General features: G+C 29.4%; 5 protein-coding genes across 8 annotated transcripts; 2 read left to right on the plus strand and 3 right to left on the minus strand.

Moving 5' to 3' along the window:
• Positions 1 to 511: 511 nt before the first annotated feature.
• On the minus strand, positions 512 to 7,191 carry LOC126864416 (inositol polyphosphate multikinase). Of its 3 annotated transcripts, none has more exons than XM_050615757.1 (5): positions 6,896 to 7,191; positions 5,554 to 5,874; positions 3,415 to 3,591; positions 2,382 to 2,642; positions 512 to 2,118 (listed from the first exon to the last, which is right to left on the minus strand). In XM_050615757.1, the coding sequence occupies exons 2-5, from the start codon at positions 5,717 to 5,719 to the stop codon at positions 1,409 to 1,411; spliced, it is 1,314 nt and encodes a 437-aa protein (XP_050471714.1). In that variant the 5' UTR covers positions 5,720 to 5,874; positions 6,896 to 7,191; the 3' UTR covers positions 512 to 1,408. The 3 variants fall into 3 exon arrangements, with proteins under 3 accessions (XP_050471714.1, XP_050471715.1, XP_050471712.1); XM_050615758.1 differs by having other exon boundaries at positions 7,145 to 7,186; XM_050615755.1 differs by lacking the exon at positions 6,896 to 7,191 and adding an exon at positions 6,416 to 6,563.
• LOC126864426 (meiotic nuclear division protein 1 homolog) lies at positions 6,635 to 9,709 on the plus strand. Of its 2 annotated transcripts, none has more exons than XM_050615787.1 (5): positions 6,635 to 6,782; positions 8,830 to 9,069; positions 9,150 to 9,255; positions 9,345 to 9,491; positions 9,554 to 9,709. In XM_050615787.1, exons 2-5 carry the CDS (start codon positions 8,843 to 8,845, stop codon positions 9,689 to 9,691), a joined length of 618 nt encoding a protein of 205 aa, XP_050471744.1. In that variant the 5' UTR covers positions 6,635 to 6,782; positions 8,830 to 8,842; the 3' UTR covers positions 9,692 to 9,709. The 2 variants fall into 2 exon arrangements, with proteins under 2 accessions (XP_050471744.1, XP_050471745.1); XM_050615788.1 differs by lacking the exon at positions 6,635 to 6,782 and adding an exon at positions 7,253 to 7,445.
• On the minus strand, positions 7,808 to 8,515 carry LOC126864428 (zinc finger HIT domain-containing protein 1). The gene is made up of 2 exons (XM_050615792.1): positions 8,373 to 8,515; positions 7,808 to 8,260 (listed from the first exon to the last, which is right to left on the minus strand). Exons 1-2 carry the CDS (start codon positions 8,512 to 8,514, stop codon positions 7,938 to 7,940), a joined length of 465 nt encoding a protein of 154 aa, XP_050471749.1. The 5' UTR covers position 8,515; the 3' UTR covers positions 7,808 to 7,937.
• Positions 8,373 to 9,929, minus strand: LOC126864430 (general transcription factor IIH subunit 5). The gene is made up of 2 exons (XM_050615795.1): positions 9,734 to 9,929; positions 8,373 to 8,780 (listed from the first exon to the last, which is right to left on the minus strand). Exons 1-2 carry the CDS (start codon positions 9,766 to 9,768, stop codon positions 8,594 to 8,596), a joined length of 222 nt encoding a protein of 73 aa, XP_050471752.1. The 5' UTR covers positions 9,769 to 9,929; the 3' UTR covers positions 8,373 to 8,593.
• A 420-nt stretch (positions 9,930 to 10,349) lies between these two features.
• LOC126864429 (cytochrome c) lies at positions 10,350 to 13,098 on the plus strand. Its single transcript, XM_050615794.1, has 4 exons — positions 10,350 to 10,512; positions 11,711 to 11,760; positions 12,080 to 12,221; positions 12,300 to 13,098. Exons 2-4 carry the CDS (start codon positions 11,722 to 11,724, stop codon positions 12,443 to 12,445), a joined length of 327 nt encoding a protein of 108 aa, XP_050471751.1. The 5' UTR covers positions 10,350 to 10,512; positions 11,711 to 11,721; the 3' UTR covers positions 12,446 to 13,098.
• Positions 13,099 to 13,623: the final 525 nt, after the last annotated feature.

Genomic DNA, 13,623 nt, shown 5'->3' on the forward strand with positions numbered 1-13,623 from the left:
AAAAATGAATTGTTTTATATTTGTCCTACCAGATGTATGAATAATTAATTTTTTTAATGTACCCATAATATTGACAATTAAATATTAATGAAAAATAATTTCTAATTTCTTATTATCTGGGCATAACTAAACTCGTTATTATAACAATAACTTGTTATTTCCTGTGATTAAACTTTTCTCAAAATGAATGAAATGTTGTTTTCAATTTTGCACTCAGAAGACAAAACTTTACTAATTATATTAATAAAACGTATCAAACGTTTCTAATTTTTAAGTGATAAAAGTAATTAATATGACTACTTCAATATCTTTAAAATAACTTTTCATATCAAATATCTGCATTTGCTAGTTAACATATTAGCAAGTATTGATCATGACAACTTTTCATATCCTTATAACTTTGTAAATTATTGCATTATTGAATTTCAAAAATAGAAAACGCAAAAAATTAAAAACTGCGTACATTACATCTAATTGTTACAGAAAAATTAATTAATCAGGTACACATAACTGCTTTCGTATTCTTATCTTTATTTTTGTATCCTCGTTAATAAAATATTTACAAACATACGAATTAACTTAATACAATAGAATTAAAAATAAATACAAAAGTAAATAGCATGGTAGTAAAATTGATCTCTTGAAGAAGAGATCGGTTCCTCTCCATACGCATATACATATGTATTTCCATAAATATAATTTTGTTGTTGTTTCTATTTGAAAAGATTATAAGACACAATATCTTTTTTTATCAGAATCCTAAATTTATTCAAAAGGGTAGGAATAAAGATATTCAAGCTTTACATTAACACTTGGATGTTTTGTATTTATATTAATATAACAATTTTCGTATTTAGTAGGTATGATTACACAATCTTATTTGTACGATAAAAAGATAAGTAAAGAAATAGTATGAGGAATCAATGATTACAACAATTGTTGTACGAATTACGAATACATATGTATGACCAGGTATATAAAACCAACAAATATGGTTTTTAGTAAAATGGAATATCGACAAGTGAGGGTGCATCGAAGAATGTGAACGTTAGAAATGTTGTTACATCTGGTGCGAAACAATTAAGATTCAGTTTTCAGTGCTTTCATTATGATCAACTATAGGTACAAAAAAACATTCCATGAAAGCTCTAAAACAATAAATATTTTACTGTTCGATCGTGTTACATACCCAATAAGCTTTCACGGAACATTCTTGACCTCGTATTTTATTTATGTGGTAATGTGCATACATTGTCACGATTTACAACTTCCGGTTTACGATTTCTCTAACCTATCGTCAAAAATTAATCTAATTTTATTAAACAATATAAAATACAGTTATGTAACATCTCGTATTGCAATTTAAAAGAAAAAATGTAACAACTTCTTATATTATAATAAATATGGTTCATGCAGTGGTATCCTTGGAGACTAGGAACATCTCCACGAGTTTAATCAGATTTTCGATTCCTTCTAGATAATTTAGATCAAGAGCATTTTGATCCTCCGCTGGGAAGACGTGCGTGAAATCGATCATGTTAATTCTAACCCAGTTCTGTTTCTCTTTCATCGAACTGGTAAGTTCATTCAGCAAATCATCGTAATCTTCTTTCATTCTTCTAATGTCGTCGTCGAAGTTGTTGACGTACGAATGTGTACGGCAGAGTCGATCCACTTTAAAGTCCGGGCTACACGATCCACTTCTATTCAAAGTCTTTTCTTTGCTCGAAGAATCATTCTCGCCACTCAAGCTGATACTCCTCTTAATAAAATGTGCCTTCTCCATCGTCCGATTCCTGTTGCTTTCGATACTTGAAACTGAATTACTCGTCGCGTCATTCGTGTGTTTGAACACATTCGATGTGGTTGCATAATTACTTGTGGAGGAAAATGGCGTGGATACGTGGCTAGGTAATTTATTGACGTTCGTGTTATTTAGGCGGAGATAATGCCGCAACCTTTTTGCATCATATGCCACCAATAAGGAACTAGAATAAAAGCGGAACAACCGCTGCATACGAAAGAATAGTAAGATCTTCCACAAGAAAGAGAGCAGCATCACAATCAATTGACGACAGGGCGGTCTTTCTGGACTTATATTCAGGAAGATTTTCAGCGCTGCGCAGGAAAGAAAAGGCACCATTTGGAATAGTTTGAATAAAAAAAGTAAATTGTTTAAAGTGTTCTGGAAACGGCTTCCAGCGTTTCGTTACAATCGTTCCTCATATGATCCAATAGTGATATGTATACCACTTATACAACTATACGTACGTGACTAATGAAACATTAAAAGACATTTGAATTATAACAGCTAGTGATAGCTCGTAAATTCATAACGCTGTGTATAATTCCCTATAAAATAATTGAAGTTAATGATATACCTTCCACGACACCATTAGCATCAAGAGTCTTGCCATAATGTTTGCCAAACTGTTTTAATTTCCCGGAAGAAACGCAATATACTTGAAAGCCGGTTATACAGAATCCATAAATGCGTTTAGATTCGGCGTACTTTAACTCTTCCGTTGCTTTTTTCTCTGGCGTGGCTAAAGGATCCCACGTTCGTCTACCTATTTTTATATCCATCACGCACGGTTCCGCCATACCATCAGTAATATCTTTCAGCGTAAGGAATGTTACTCCTAATATTTTACGAAAACGATTAATCATATTGTGTTAAACTGTACGAAACCGAGATTTTTCAGCAATTAATTGTAGGTACAGAATCTTGGGGTAAATTCTTTAATAATTATTAATACATGCATGGTAAATAAATAACATACTAAGCATCGAATATATATCAATGTAACCACAACTCATCTTCTATTTTACGCAAAATTGTCCATAAGAAGCAAAAGATCTATTTATTTTCTTTACTGTTAAAGATAAAAAGAAATTATTCGAAAAAACATCCAATGACTTGTTATCGTAAATTAAGTAAAATCCTCTTTTAGAATTAATTAGAACCACTAACAGCTTTACAAAGAAACAATAGATATGTATTTTTCTAATTCTACAGTATTTTATAACAACCATAGATAATAACATCTATGTTTTTCAAATAAAAGATATGATAACACCGAATGTAATAAAATATTCATGTATTCTCATAAAATAACAGTGACAGTGACTGTAATAAAAAAAAAAGAACATTCGGAAAAAGATCCTCTTATTTGCATTATCAAATTACATAACTTTTCTCTCGAATATTTTATCGAATTTAACTGCAAAAAAAATAATTACATATTTTGTTTTAAAAAATATGGTTGTATAATATCGCCTATTTTATATTAATTTACTTAAAATGACTTTTAAATACAATTGTGACAATGAAAAACATATGGAGAACGAAATTAAGGGAATAAGAAGAAATGTAAGAAACAAATTAAAAATTCGATATTTTTGATATCTTACGTCTGCCAAAAATTTGTAACTCTGTTGTGCCATAATATCGTGGAACATAATTCTTCAATTGTAACATAACAGGGTCTTGAGATGTTTGTAAGTTTTCATAGAACGAAATTTCTCTTTTCCCAAGTAACGGTTTAACAACAGGTTTAAACACACAGCCGTCCGACCTACGTAACATGCCTACAACATTTATTAATCTTTTATAACATCATTGGTTACATAATAAAAATTAAATAATTTTTGTTTCCTATTTCATAAATAAAAATAACAAAGTACCATGTAAATATAGATTTACAAATACTTAATGAGAAATTTACAATAATGTATTAAATAAATAGCAATAAGTATGAAATAAATATCACGTATGAACTTGTCGTTCATGAATTGCAGTTGAAAGTATTTATGCAACTCGCTCGTTGGAACTCTTTTCACAACCATTATCAACGAAACTCATAACACAATATTCCGCTAGATTACATATATTAAGAAAAATGATTATTCAATATTTACTTTTTTAGGTAGCACAACTGTATATGTTATCGTGAAAAATTCTCACGATTTAACTTTCACTTATATAAAGTTTATATCAAATAAATATGAAATTCACAACAAAATAATAAAAATTATTTTCATCAAACCTAAGTTATAACAACAAATTATTATTTGTCTCATTTTGTCAAAATCACGATTAAGCTCCCTTGAACCTATATGTACATCTATATAATATTTTCCTATATTTTTACATGTAAGAGACATTATATAGGTATATAGTGCAATTTTATGGTTGAATTCTCAAAATAAAGGAGAAGTGATGCAATTTATGGAAAAAATATCTTTATTACCAGATTAAACAGTTCAAACGAACTCAAAGTCGCATCAAATCATATTTCTAGTGCGAAGAAGATGTTTATTAAAATAAAACGAATGAGAAACGCATAATTCTCATACAAGAAATGCAAATCATTCTTTTCAAAATCCGACAGCAAAAGACTGCGTGATACCACCACCAAGGGGGTTATCTCTAAATCATCGACACAATTTCACTGATACCGAGTTCGCCGACAATATCTATTTGCCGATATATTGAAATCACCAACTATCACTTCACTGACATTTTTTTTTACCGGTAATTATTATTCGTACCATCATATGTTATCGTTGATTATGCACCTTTATCTACATTCGCTCCTGTTTCTTATGATTGGCAGAACTGAGTTCTTATGACTTTCCGTAGAAGAGATGATTCACAAATAGTAGTGAATTAAAAAAGTGGACGGAGGATGGAATCCCTCTCCCTGGATCAACATTCTGAAAGGATTTAAGCTAATCCAAATCTAATTTTATTTTAAACAGAAATGAACGTAAGTGAAGGTAGTTATTTCCTCCTCCGCCCACGCATTTGATTTACTACATATATCCTCCATTAAAACCTTCTCAACACGATTCGGGGTAATGACCTTGGCAGCGTATTAAAAAATTACAGAAATCGAAGGTTACCAAGTTTTTATAAATATTTATCTATATAACTTGTATCATTTTCCTTTCCCCTTCATCTTTTTTATGCGCGAAAATGAATATTTAGATATAAATACATAATTAATGATAACATATATATGCGGACAATGTAATATTCGATAACAATGAACTGCCAGCAAGAGTGGATGTCAATGAAGTGACTGTCGATGAGGTGATTGTCGATGACTTCAGCGTGTCAACAAAGAAACATTATCGGTGAACTTGGTATCGGTGTCAGCTTCTTAGACTTAAACGTAATCCCTACTAAGGAGACTACGCAGATCGCATCTATTGGACAAATGCCCAATACCCCTGCTGGAACACTAGTGAAAGTGAGAGGTACAAATACGAACGAATGTAGAAAGAATAAGTAGAACAAAATGAATGGATCGACTGAATGTTAGTAAGATAAGTATAAATCGTGTAAAAAGTCTACAAATAGTAAAATTGGTGCATGAATAAGGGAGATTTATAAAGAAAAACATTATTTCTTTGGGAAGGTAAGAACCAAGACGCATTTGAAGTTGCTACTTTCCTTTATCAAATAACTAAGTATCGAGACGATTCAATAAATCTGTTTTCTCCGCATTTCATCTTCCGCGGCATTTAATTCGATCAGATGCTTACCAATAGTCTGTCGTTCGATATCTAACGACGGATGTCCGGCTACCTGAGATTCCAACGGGCTTATTCCAGCAGGAAGTCCATAGTTGGATGGAATTTCAGCTAAGTCCGTGTTCGAAAGCTTATCAAGATGGCATGAACTTTTATCGGTCTGAGAGTCTAATGTCATCGTGTTATTGCAATGAGTGGTACACAGTAATTACTTCTGCAATTAAAGGGTTGCACGATTTGCAAAGGTCTTATCTTCGCTGCAAAATCCACCTTAGCCACCAGTAGTTAGTCATCGAAGCTTATTCTAATTATCTTCAGCTGTCTTACTTCCGTCTATAAATACAAATTTCAGTTGATGAGGAAGTTCAACAGACCAGTTACTTAGGTATAATTATATGTTCTTATAGATTGCAATACTATTAAACTGACTGAATGATTTTTAAAAGTCAAACGTTTTTACGCTTCAACATAATATTTTGCAATACGTTATATTATTCGTTGTTCAAATAAAAGAAAACGCGAATAAAATTCGTATTTTCCTCATAAAAATGTGAAACTTTTCTATATGATTTACAGTTATAAATTAAGCATACAAGCCTGCAAAAATAACTCTTAAAAAATGATATCAAAATTTCATTTACATTTTACATTTATTTTCATTTACATTTTTGATATCAAATTTTAATATTAGCGTTCATGATTTAACATAATTAATATCAAAGTTCCTAAAGAATAAAAATAAATTATTACATAAAAATTACGCATGTACATACATTGTTTAAAAGAATTTCCATGTCTCGTATTTTTCATTTGACAAAATGGAAATTCTATCGTGCTACAATATCGATATTTTCATTCTTAAAATAGATGTTACCTTCGATTATTCTTTCTCACTCGAAAATCCACAATTTAAAATTTTTGATTAAGCGTATCACAGGTAAATTCACATCACACTGAATAATATATAAGGTGCAGTCTCTCGATGCTCTTTCAAATGATCGAAAACCAAAATAAGTTAGAACAAACATTTCGCGCGACGCTTAAAACATCATATTAAGATACTCATCTAGATCGGTAGAGGGCAGAATGTGTTTGCGAAAACTGAATGTTTTAAATTCGCGCTTTTACCAACAAATCGTGATATTCGTTCGTCTTTTGAAACTGCAATATTAGCAAAAACAGTATTTATAAAATTAAATTAAATTCCAACAATTTTCTATCTGATTAACTACTTCTACAAGGTATGAACACGTACATTCATTAATTAATACGAGGAAATTTGTAACATTTTAGGAATCGACATTTTGAGCATTCGAAAGAATCATAAAATACAACTCATATAAAGCATACGTACATTTATTGGAAATAACAGGAGAATAATTTATTAGCCACTCTTCTTTTACAATTGTTATATCTATGACATTTTACATGCCTATGTATTATTATAACCTATACAATAACCGTCCACAACACTATAGTATGCTCGAATACGTAACACTTTCACATAGACAATTTCGTTCGAATCCGTCCGTATATTAGGCGGAACAAAGATTACATTCACGAATTTAAACTTCACATAATTATAAACGATTACATGTCCTACCACTAGACGTTTTTCTACTTTTCTATTGCTGCCTCTTTCGTCACAGTACAAAGATTCTTCTAGATTCCACCAGAGGGCCATTGTTTTTATAAAATGAAAATCGTTCCCGCCTTGTTCTCAGAGATTTATATTAGTCAGTTAATACGTTAGCTGAAACTACGTTTCAACAGCTCATTTTACACGTGTTTTTTATTTCGCTCTTTCCTTTGGCTATATTATAATCCAAATAATTTGTGAGGTTAATATTTACGTAATATTATAATACAGACGTGCAATATTACTGTTTATAATCATTTAAAACGTAAGTAATATTGTAAACAATAAACAAAGTACAAAGCAATCAGTATGTATACAGTGTTTTTTAATAATGCATAAAAAACTATAAACATATCTTCTATCTGACAATACATACTATTAAAATAAGTTTTAAAACAATCGATAACGGTAGTTTCTTGAAATAATAAATAATGTTTTACATAATGTTGTATATGTAATACAATTTTAGTACATGAAAAAACACAAATTCCTCATAATTATATATCAATAAATATATTTACAATTACTATTATTATATGAAATTACTATATATTTATAACTTATTAAAAATTTTTAATTTATTATATTAGTTTATTGCATCATAAAAGGAGAAAAGAGTACCAAATATTAATATAAAAATACACAATTTTATTGAATACTTTTTTCTTACATATATTAGTCTTATTACGTTTACAATAAGAAAAATATGTTTTATTTATAATATTGAACTATAAGCTTCATGATAACCACATACTTATTAAGCTGTCCATTTTAAACATCTTGTGTCAAGATGAGTACCTAGACACTTCATACTGCAATATCTAGCTCCACAAGGAATACAAGTATAATTACTAGGGAAACCACAAACTGCACAAAATTGTCGTTCTGGAAATCGGGATGGTTGTGCTTGAGCAGATGCATAATTAGGTGGATTTGGATTAATATTTAGATCTTCTTCCACTAACTGAGCAAAAGTTTTACGAAATCGTTGTTTATAATACTCCGCTGATCTGGTCTTTTTTCTTCTACCACCTCTATTATCTAGAGTCTCTTGAAACTTTGGAACTTTCTTGCTCATTACTGAAACAATTATAGTATTTGTAAAATGTTATAAATTGTTACGCCCACAATGCTATAAAAAAATTATATTTTAATTGTTAAACAAATAGAATTGTGCAATGTATTTACATACCCAAATCCGCATGCGGATCATCATGAAAATTATCTTGCTCCAAAGCCTCCAATGCTTTCTTCTGTCTACGTTTACGAGCAGCTTCATCAAGCACTCTCTTTTGATATGCATCTTTTATTCTACCAGATTCTCGAGCAGCCATATTTGATTAATTTATAGTAATTCACAATTTTTTAACCTATTTTATAATAGGTTATAAATAAGACATTCTTTGATAGTTCTTATATTCCTTTCTCAGCTAGAGGAAATGATATTTGATCCATAAGGTCATCCACTTTTGCTTGTAAGGTGTCTAAAATATCGGCAGAGATAAATAAATGCCTCTCATCTAGATCTTGAATAATAAATTTTCGTCCTAAAGCAAATGTCTCATCTAAATGTAAAAGAAATTGCTTCATAGCTGCATCGCTATAAACATAATAAATAATTTCCATTAAAATTTATTACTTTATTACAGTCACTTAAATAAAATGTCTAAACGAAAAGGAGTTTCTTTCGAAGAAAAACGTATAAGACTGCTTCAACTGTTTTATGAAAGACAAGAATTTTTTACTTTAAAAGAATTAGAAAAAATCGCAGCTAAAGAAAAAGGGATTGTTGCACAGGCAGTAAAAGATGTACTTCAAACACTAGTAGATGATGGATTAGTAAGATCAGAAAAGATTGGTACTTCTGTATATTTTTGGAATTTTCCAGGGTAGGAACAAAGTATATAATTCTGTTTTATATAAAAATAATATTACATTAAAAGTAATAATAAATAAATATGTTGTGCAGAGAAAATCTTATTAGGATAGAACAAAGAATCTCTGAAGCATCAAAAAACATAGTAGAAGCAGAATTTAAACTTCAAAAACTGAAAGATATTTGCGAAAAAGAAAAGGTAATATTGTTACAGGAAATTAGTTGATATATAATTACAAAACTTAGGTTATGTTTTTTTCTATATATTTATTGGTATAAAATGTATAGATAGGAAAAGAAGATACAGAGGAAAGACAAATTTTATTACGTGAATTAGAAGAATTAAAAGCCAAAGAGAATCAATTAAATAAACAAATTGCTAAATTCAGTGATGCTGATCCAGAAGTTATAGCTAAACTTGGAGAAAAAGTACAGGTATAAGAGTATTAAAAGGTTTAAATTTACATTAAATTAATACAAATTTTCTTATCTTTTAGAAATATAAAGAAGTTACAAATATATGGACAGATAACATTTTTGCTATTCAAAGTTGGTGTAAAAACAAATTTGACATATCTGTAGAATGTCTCAATAAACAATTCAATATTCCTGATGACTTAGATTACAAAGAATAAAGACATTTGAAATTTAAACCAATTTTTATTTTTTATACATACCATTCAACTAAAATCCCTTTCGTAACATTTACCATGACTTTTTCTTTTTTGTCTTCCACAAAAATGATCAGATATCTAGATTTTTCATAATTGCCTTACGTCTGCACGCATGTGTAGTACAAAGTACTATTATAAATTATAAGCATAGATATAAACTTATAGGTATAACTACAAGTCATTGAGTATATTCATCTCCAAGTATTAGATGAGAAAATCAGTATGATTCAAATTATTTCGTTTAGTACATGACAAATGTCAACAGAGGCGTTGATAACGAAATTTTATATAACCTAATATAAATATATTTTATTTATAAATTAACAATATTTTCATATTACATATACGTAAATGAAGAAAACAGGATTATAATAAATTCATAATAGTACTTTTTCTATATTATTCAGTAAAATTATAATATCATATAAAGCAATATATTTTATTTATATTCATTACCAAATACAGTAATATATTATTTATAAGTATTTAAAATTCAGTATTTATTTATGTTCATTCCAATAAGAAAAAGAATTTATGGAGCAAGTTTAAATGTTGCACAAAATTTTTTACCAATCATAGCAAGAATTTTAATAATATTTTACCTGAGCGCCCTCTGGTAGAACATTTCGAATGTCCATGAACTATTGCATCAGCCATTAAAATACCCCGAATTGAAGCCCAGAGGAAATCAGTAGTTATACATACATTGATCAAAGCGTCTATTCACGGTCAGACCTCAGACGCTTGTGAAATCTTGTTCGCGTGAGTGTTAGTCACTTAAAGTAAGTTCGATTCTCATTTTTTTTTAAGTGTTCAAAAGTATTATCGAATATAATTATTATTTTTATTAATATTTTTCATTGAAATTATTAAGAAATTGTATAAGTTGCTAAATAACTTAAACAACAATTTTATGTGCATGGCGTTTACAACACGTGTAATTGAATCCTTGAAATCCCATAGCTATCGAAATCGTGAAATTTTTGTTCTATTATAGCAATAATTTTCGGTTGTTTTAATCAAGTATAAAATTAATGTTACGTAACGCGGTTATTACCGAGCTGCTACTCTATTATTGCATTTCCATTAATAAAAAATTCTAAATCTTGTAATATAATTTAGTCTTCTTATCACAAATAACTAATGTTCGCAAGAATATAAAAGAATTAGGGTTTATAAATTATATTATAAGCTATTGAGAAGTAAATGTGTACTTATATCATTCTCTTATAAAACTTCGTTTTATAAATTTCCGTGAGATTTAAGTTAAGTTAAAATTAGTGCTAATTTCGTCAGTATAAAAATGTACTTAGGCATTCAGTATCGCAAAACTAGAACGCGAAGTGCAATTTCATGAAGAATTTCATTAATCGTAAGAGTGTTAATTTATAAAATTCTTACTCCGATTAGATTAGATTGAATTCTGGGCGATGCTGCACCCAGGCATATACCCATATATAAATGTAACTTATTTGACCTTTAGACAAACTACTTACGTCAATGTCACAATGTCATTTTTTTTTAAATCGAATGTTCTTATAATCTATGTAAAATATTATATTTTATTGTTATCTTATGCATTTTAAAATGAATTTTATTATCTATGTAACAATATTCAATTATCACGTTCTTTCTTATCATTTTGAGAATGACACGTGCTGAATAGAAAATTTAACGTAACGTTTTGACTCTTGACAGAAATGTCTTTTAATATCTTCTTTCAATGCAGCAGAAAAATGTTACGTCTTTCTATTTGATGATTAAATTTTTAATATGTAAATTATATACAAATTTCTCATGTAAGAATATTATGAAATCTAAGACTTGTTCACATGCTTCGTACTTACGTAACGAACAAGAAACGAATCGAAAGTCAAAGTTATTAAAAATTTACCTTCTATGCATAGTAGATTGACAAAAGTGTTGGTATGTGTATGTTATCGATATCTTAAAAAATTATATTTTAACAATTTTGCCCAGATTATAAAGCTATGGGTGTTCCTGCTGGTGATCCAGAGAAAGGCAAAAAGGTAAAAATTAAAAATATAAAATTTTAATGATTGTTTGATTTGTTATTCAATTTGAAACACGTTAAAAATTTTCGTTAGTTGAAATTTATGTCGAAAAATGCACACATAATTTAATCTCTTATGACGTATGGAAACGTTGATACGTATACACGTGACTACACGTCACGATAATTTTGACTTCATCGGTAATATGGATTTAACATTTTATTACATTAAATAATTATGCAATTTTTGTTCACATCTAAAATAAAATTTTTATCAAATTGTTAATAGTTATTGAATATATATATATATCTGTAAAAGTAATCTTTTTTGTTAGCTTTTTGTACAAAAATGTGCACAATGCCATACAATTGAAGCTGGTGGTAAACACAAAGTAGGACCTAATCTTCATGGAGTAATGGGTAGGAAAACTGGCCAAGCTCCTGGTTACAGTTACACGGATGCAAACAAATCTAAAGGTATACCTTTTATTAAAATGTTTTTAATACAATACTAAATGTTTGAAAAAAGCTCAAATTGTATACATACTATTGTAGGTATCACTTGGAATAAGGACACTTTATTCGAATATCTTGAGAATCCAAAGAAGTACATTCCTGGTACAAAAATGGTGTTCGCTGGTTTGAAAAAACCACAAGAACGTGCTGATCTAATTGCATATATTGAACAAGCATCTAAGTAAGCTTGATACCTAGGAAAAAAGTGATAAAGCACGCTAGACGTGTTTGGCGGGTTTAGAGGAATTTAGTACTAATATCATCTCAAACCTCATAAACATCCCGCTACATTTCACTCGACTCATTCATTTATTTTCTCCATCTGGTACTCGAACGTTTACAAAGTCTGAATAGTGACAAATTATTGTTGTTAATTATAAGTAGGTGTATCATGCATGTAACTTATGTACATTGACAGGAGTTGGATTAGATCTGACTCTGCTTCATCGCTAAAGATATTTTGGTGCTCTCTCACGGTGGTTGAGCCATCTGTAGATTGTGCACTATTATTTATTTGTGATTGTACACTGTTGAAATCGTTCTATGAACTATTGAACTGTAATGCAAGAATATGAAAATACAGATTCAACAATGAATTTGTAATGTTCATTTTTGCTATATTAACAAACAATAAGTATATCAATGTCAAAAATATGGTAAAGTACAAAATTGCACTGAAGTGATACGCCCTGCCAATAATTTGAATCTAAATTTATTTGATATTAAAAGAATTGTATTAATTACACAAAGGAGGAGCAAATAGTATCTATAGTAAAATATTAAGAACCCTATTCAAAACAAATGAATGGAAGTAAAATAAATTAAATAATTACAAACATTTAATTGTAATATTTTAAACACTAAAATCCACTCTAAAAGTATTAATCTAGATTAGTCTTTGTATTTGATAAGAACGAGGAAGGATGCGGTTAAAAACGCCAGGAAATACCTTATTCGAGACTTTGTGGAGTCTTCCAGTAAGAACAACTGCATTTCAATTCGACAAGTCGTGAAATTACGTTCCTTCCACTAATTTTGAAGTTATAATGGAAAATAATTCCGATTGTTGCAAAGAACAACAGGTATTGAGTGATACTAATCATCGTATAGTGAAAAACAAAGAAAATTCATTAAGGCTTAAATTAGTTCGTGTATTTAGTTCTGGAACTTTAAAGAGTCCAAAAAGTCCATTAAGTATTTCGAGCTCTCAATGTTCGAGTCCTAGTTACGATAGTCCGCGTATGAAAGCGAGATATTCGTGGAATTTATCCTCACTTAGTAAAGAGTATTCTACGTTACGTGCATTCGAAAATGATACATCTTCAAGATCAGCTATAAATACTAGTCCTACAAATTCGCCGAC

Source organism: Bombus huntii, chromosome 4 (assembly GCF_024542735.1).
Source record: "Bombus huntii isolate Logan2020A chromosome 4, iyBomHunt1.1, whole genome shotgun sequence".
NCBI lineage: Eukaryota > Metazoa > Arthropoda > Insecta > Hymenoptera > Apidae > Bombus > Bombus huntii.

What these genes read in the sequence shown, in the direction of transcription:
- LOC126864429 (XM_050615794.1), top strand. Translation starts at nt 11,722, where the DNA reads ATGGGTGTTCCTGCTGGTGATCCAGAGAAAGGCAAAAAG. An exon ending in ATCCAGAGAAAGGCAAAAAG is followed by an intron (nt 11,761 to 12,079) that starts GTAAAAATTAAA and finishes CTTTTTTGTTAG; the next exon opens with CTTTTTGTACAAAAATGTGC. An exon ending in GGATGCAAACAAATCTAAAG is followed by an intron (nt 12,222 to 12,299) that starts GTATACCTTTTA and finishes ATACTATTGTAG; the next exon opens with GTATCACTTGGAATAAGGAC.
- LOC126864416 (XM_050615757.1), bottom strand. Translation starts at nt 5,719, where the DNA reads ATGACATTAGACTCTCAGACCGATAAAAGTTCATGCCATCTTGATAAG. An exon ending in TATCGAACGACAGACTATTG is followed by an intron (nt 3,592 to 5,553) that starts GTAAGCATCTGA and finishes TAAATGTTGTAG; the next exon opens with GCATGTTACGTAGGTCGGAC. An exon ending in GTTACAAATTTTTGGCAGAC is followed by an intron (nt 2,643 to 3,414) that starts GTAAGATATCAA and finishes GTAAAATATTAG; the next exon opens with GAGTAACATTCCTTACGCTG.
- LOC126864426 (XM_050615787.1), top strand. Translation starts at nt 8,843, where the DNA reads ATGTCTAAACGAAAAGGAGTTTCTTTCGAAGAAAAACGTATAAGACTG. An exon ending in ATATTTGCGAAAAAGAAAAG is followed by an intron (nt 9,256 to 9,344) that starts GTAATATTGTTA and finishes TAAAATGTATAG; the next exon opens with ATAGGAAAAGAAGATACAGA. An exon ending in AACTTGGAGAAAAAGTACAG is followed by an intron (nt 9,492 to 9,553) that starts GTATAAGAGTAT and finishes CTTATCTTTTAG; the next exon opens with AAATATAAAGAAGTTACAAA.
- LOC126864430 (XM_050615795.1), bottom strand. Translation starts at nt 9,768, where the DNA reads ATGGTAAATGTTACGAAAGGGATTTTAGTTGAATG. An exon ending in AAAGGGATTTTAGTTGAATG is followed by an intron (nt 8,781 to 9,733) that starts GTATGTATAAAA and finishes TTATGTTTATAG; the next exon opens with CGATGCAGCTATGAAGCAAT.
- LOC126864428 (XM_050615792.1), bottom strand. Translation starts at nt 8,514, where the DNA reads ATGGCTGCTCGAGAATCTGGTAGAATAAAAGATGCATATCAAAAGAGA. An exon ending in TGATCCGCATGCGGATTTGG is followed by an intron (nt 8,261 to 8,372) that starts GTATGTAAATAC and finishes TAATTGTTTCAG; the next exon opens with TAATGAGCAAGAAAGTTCCA.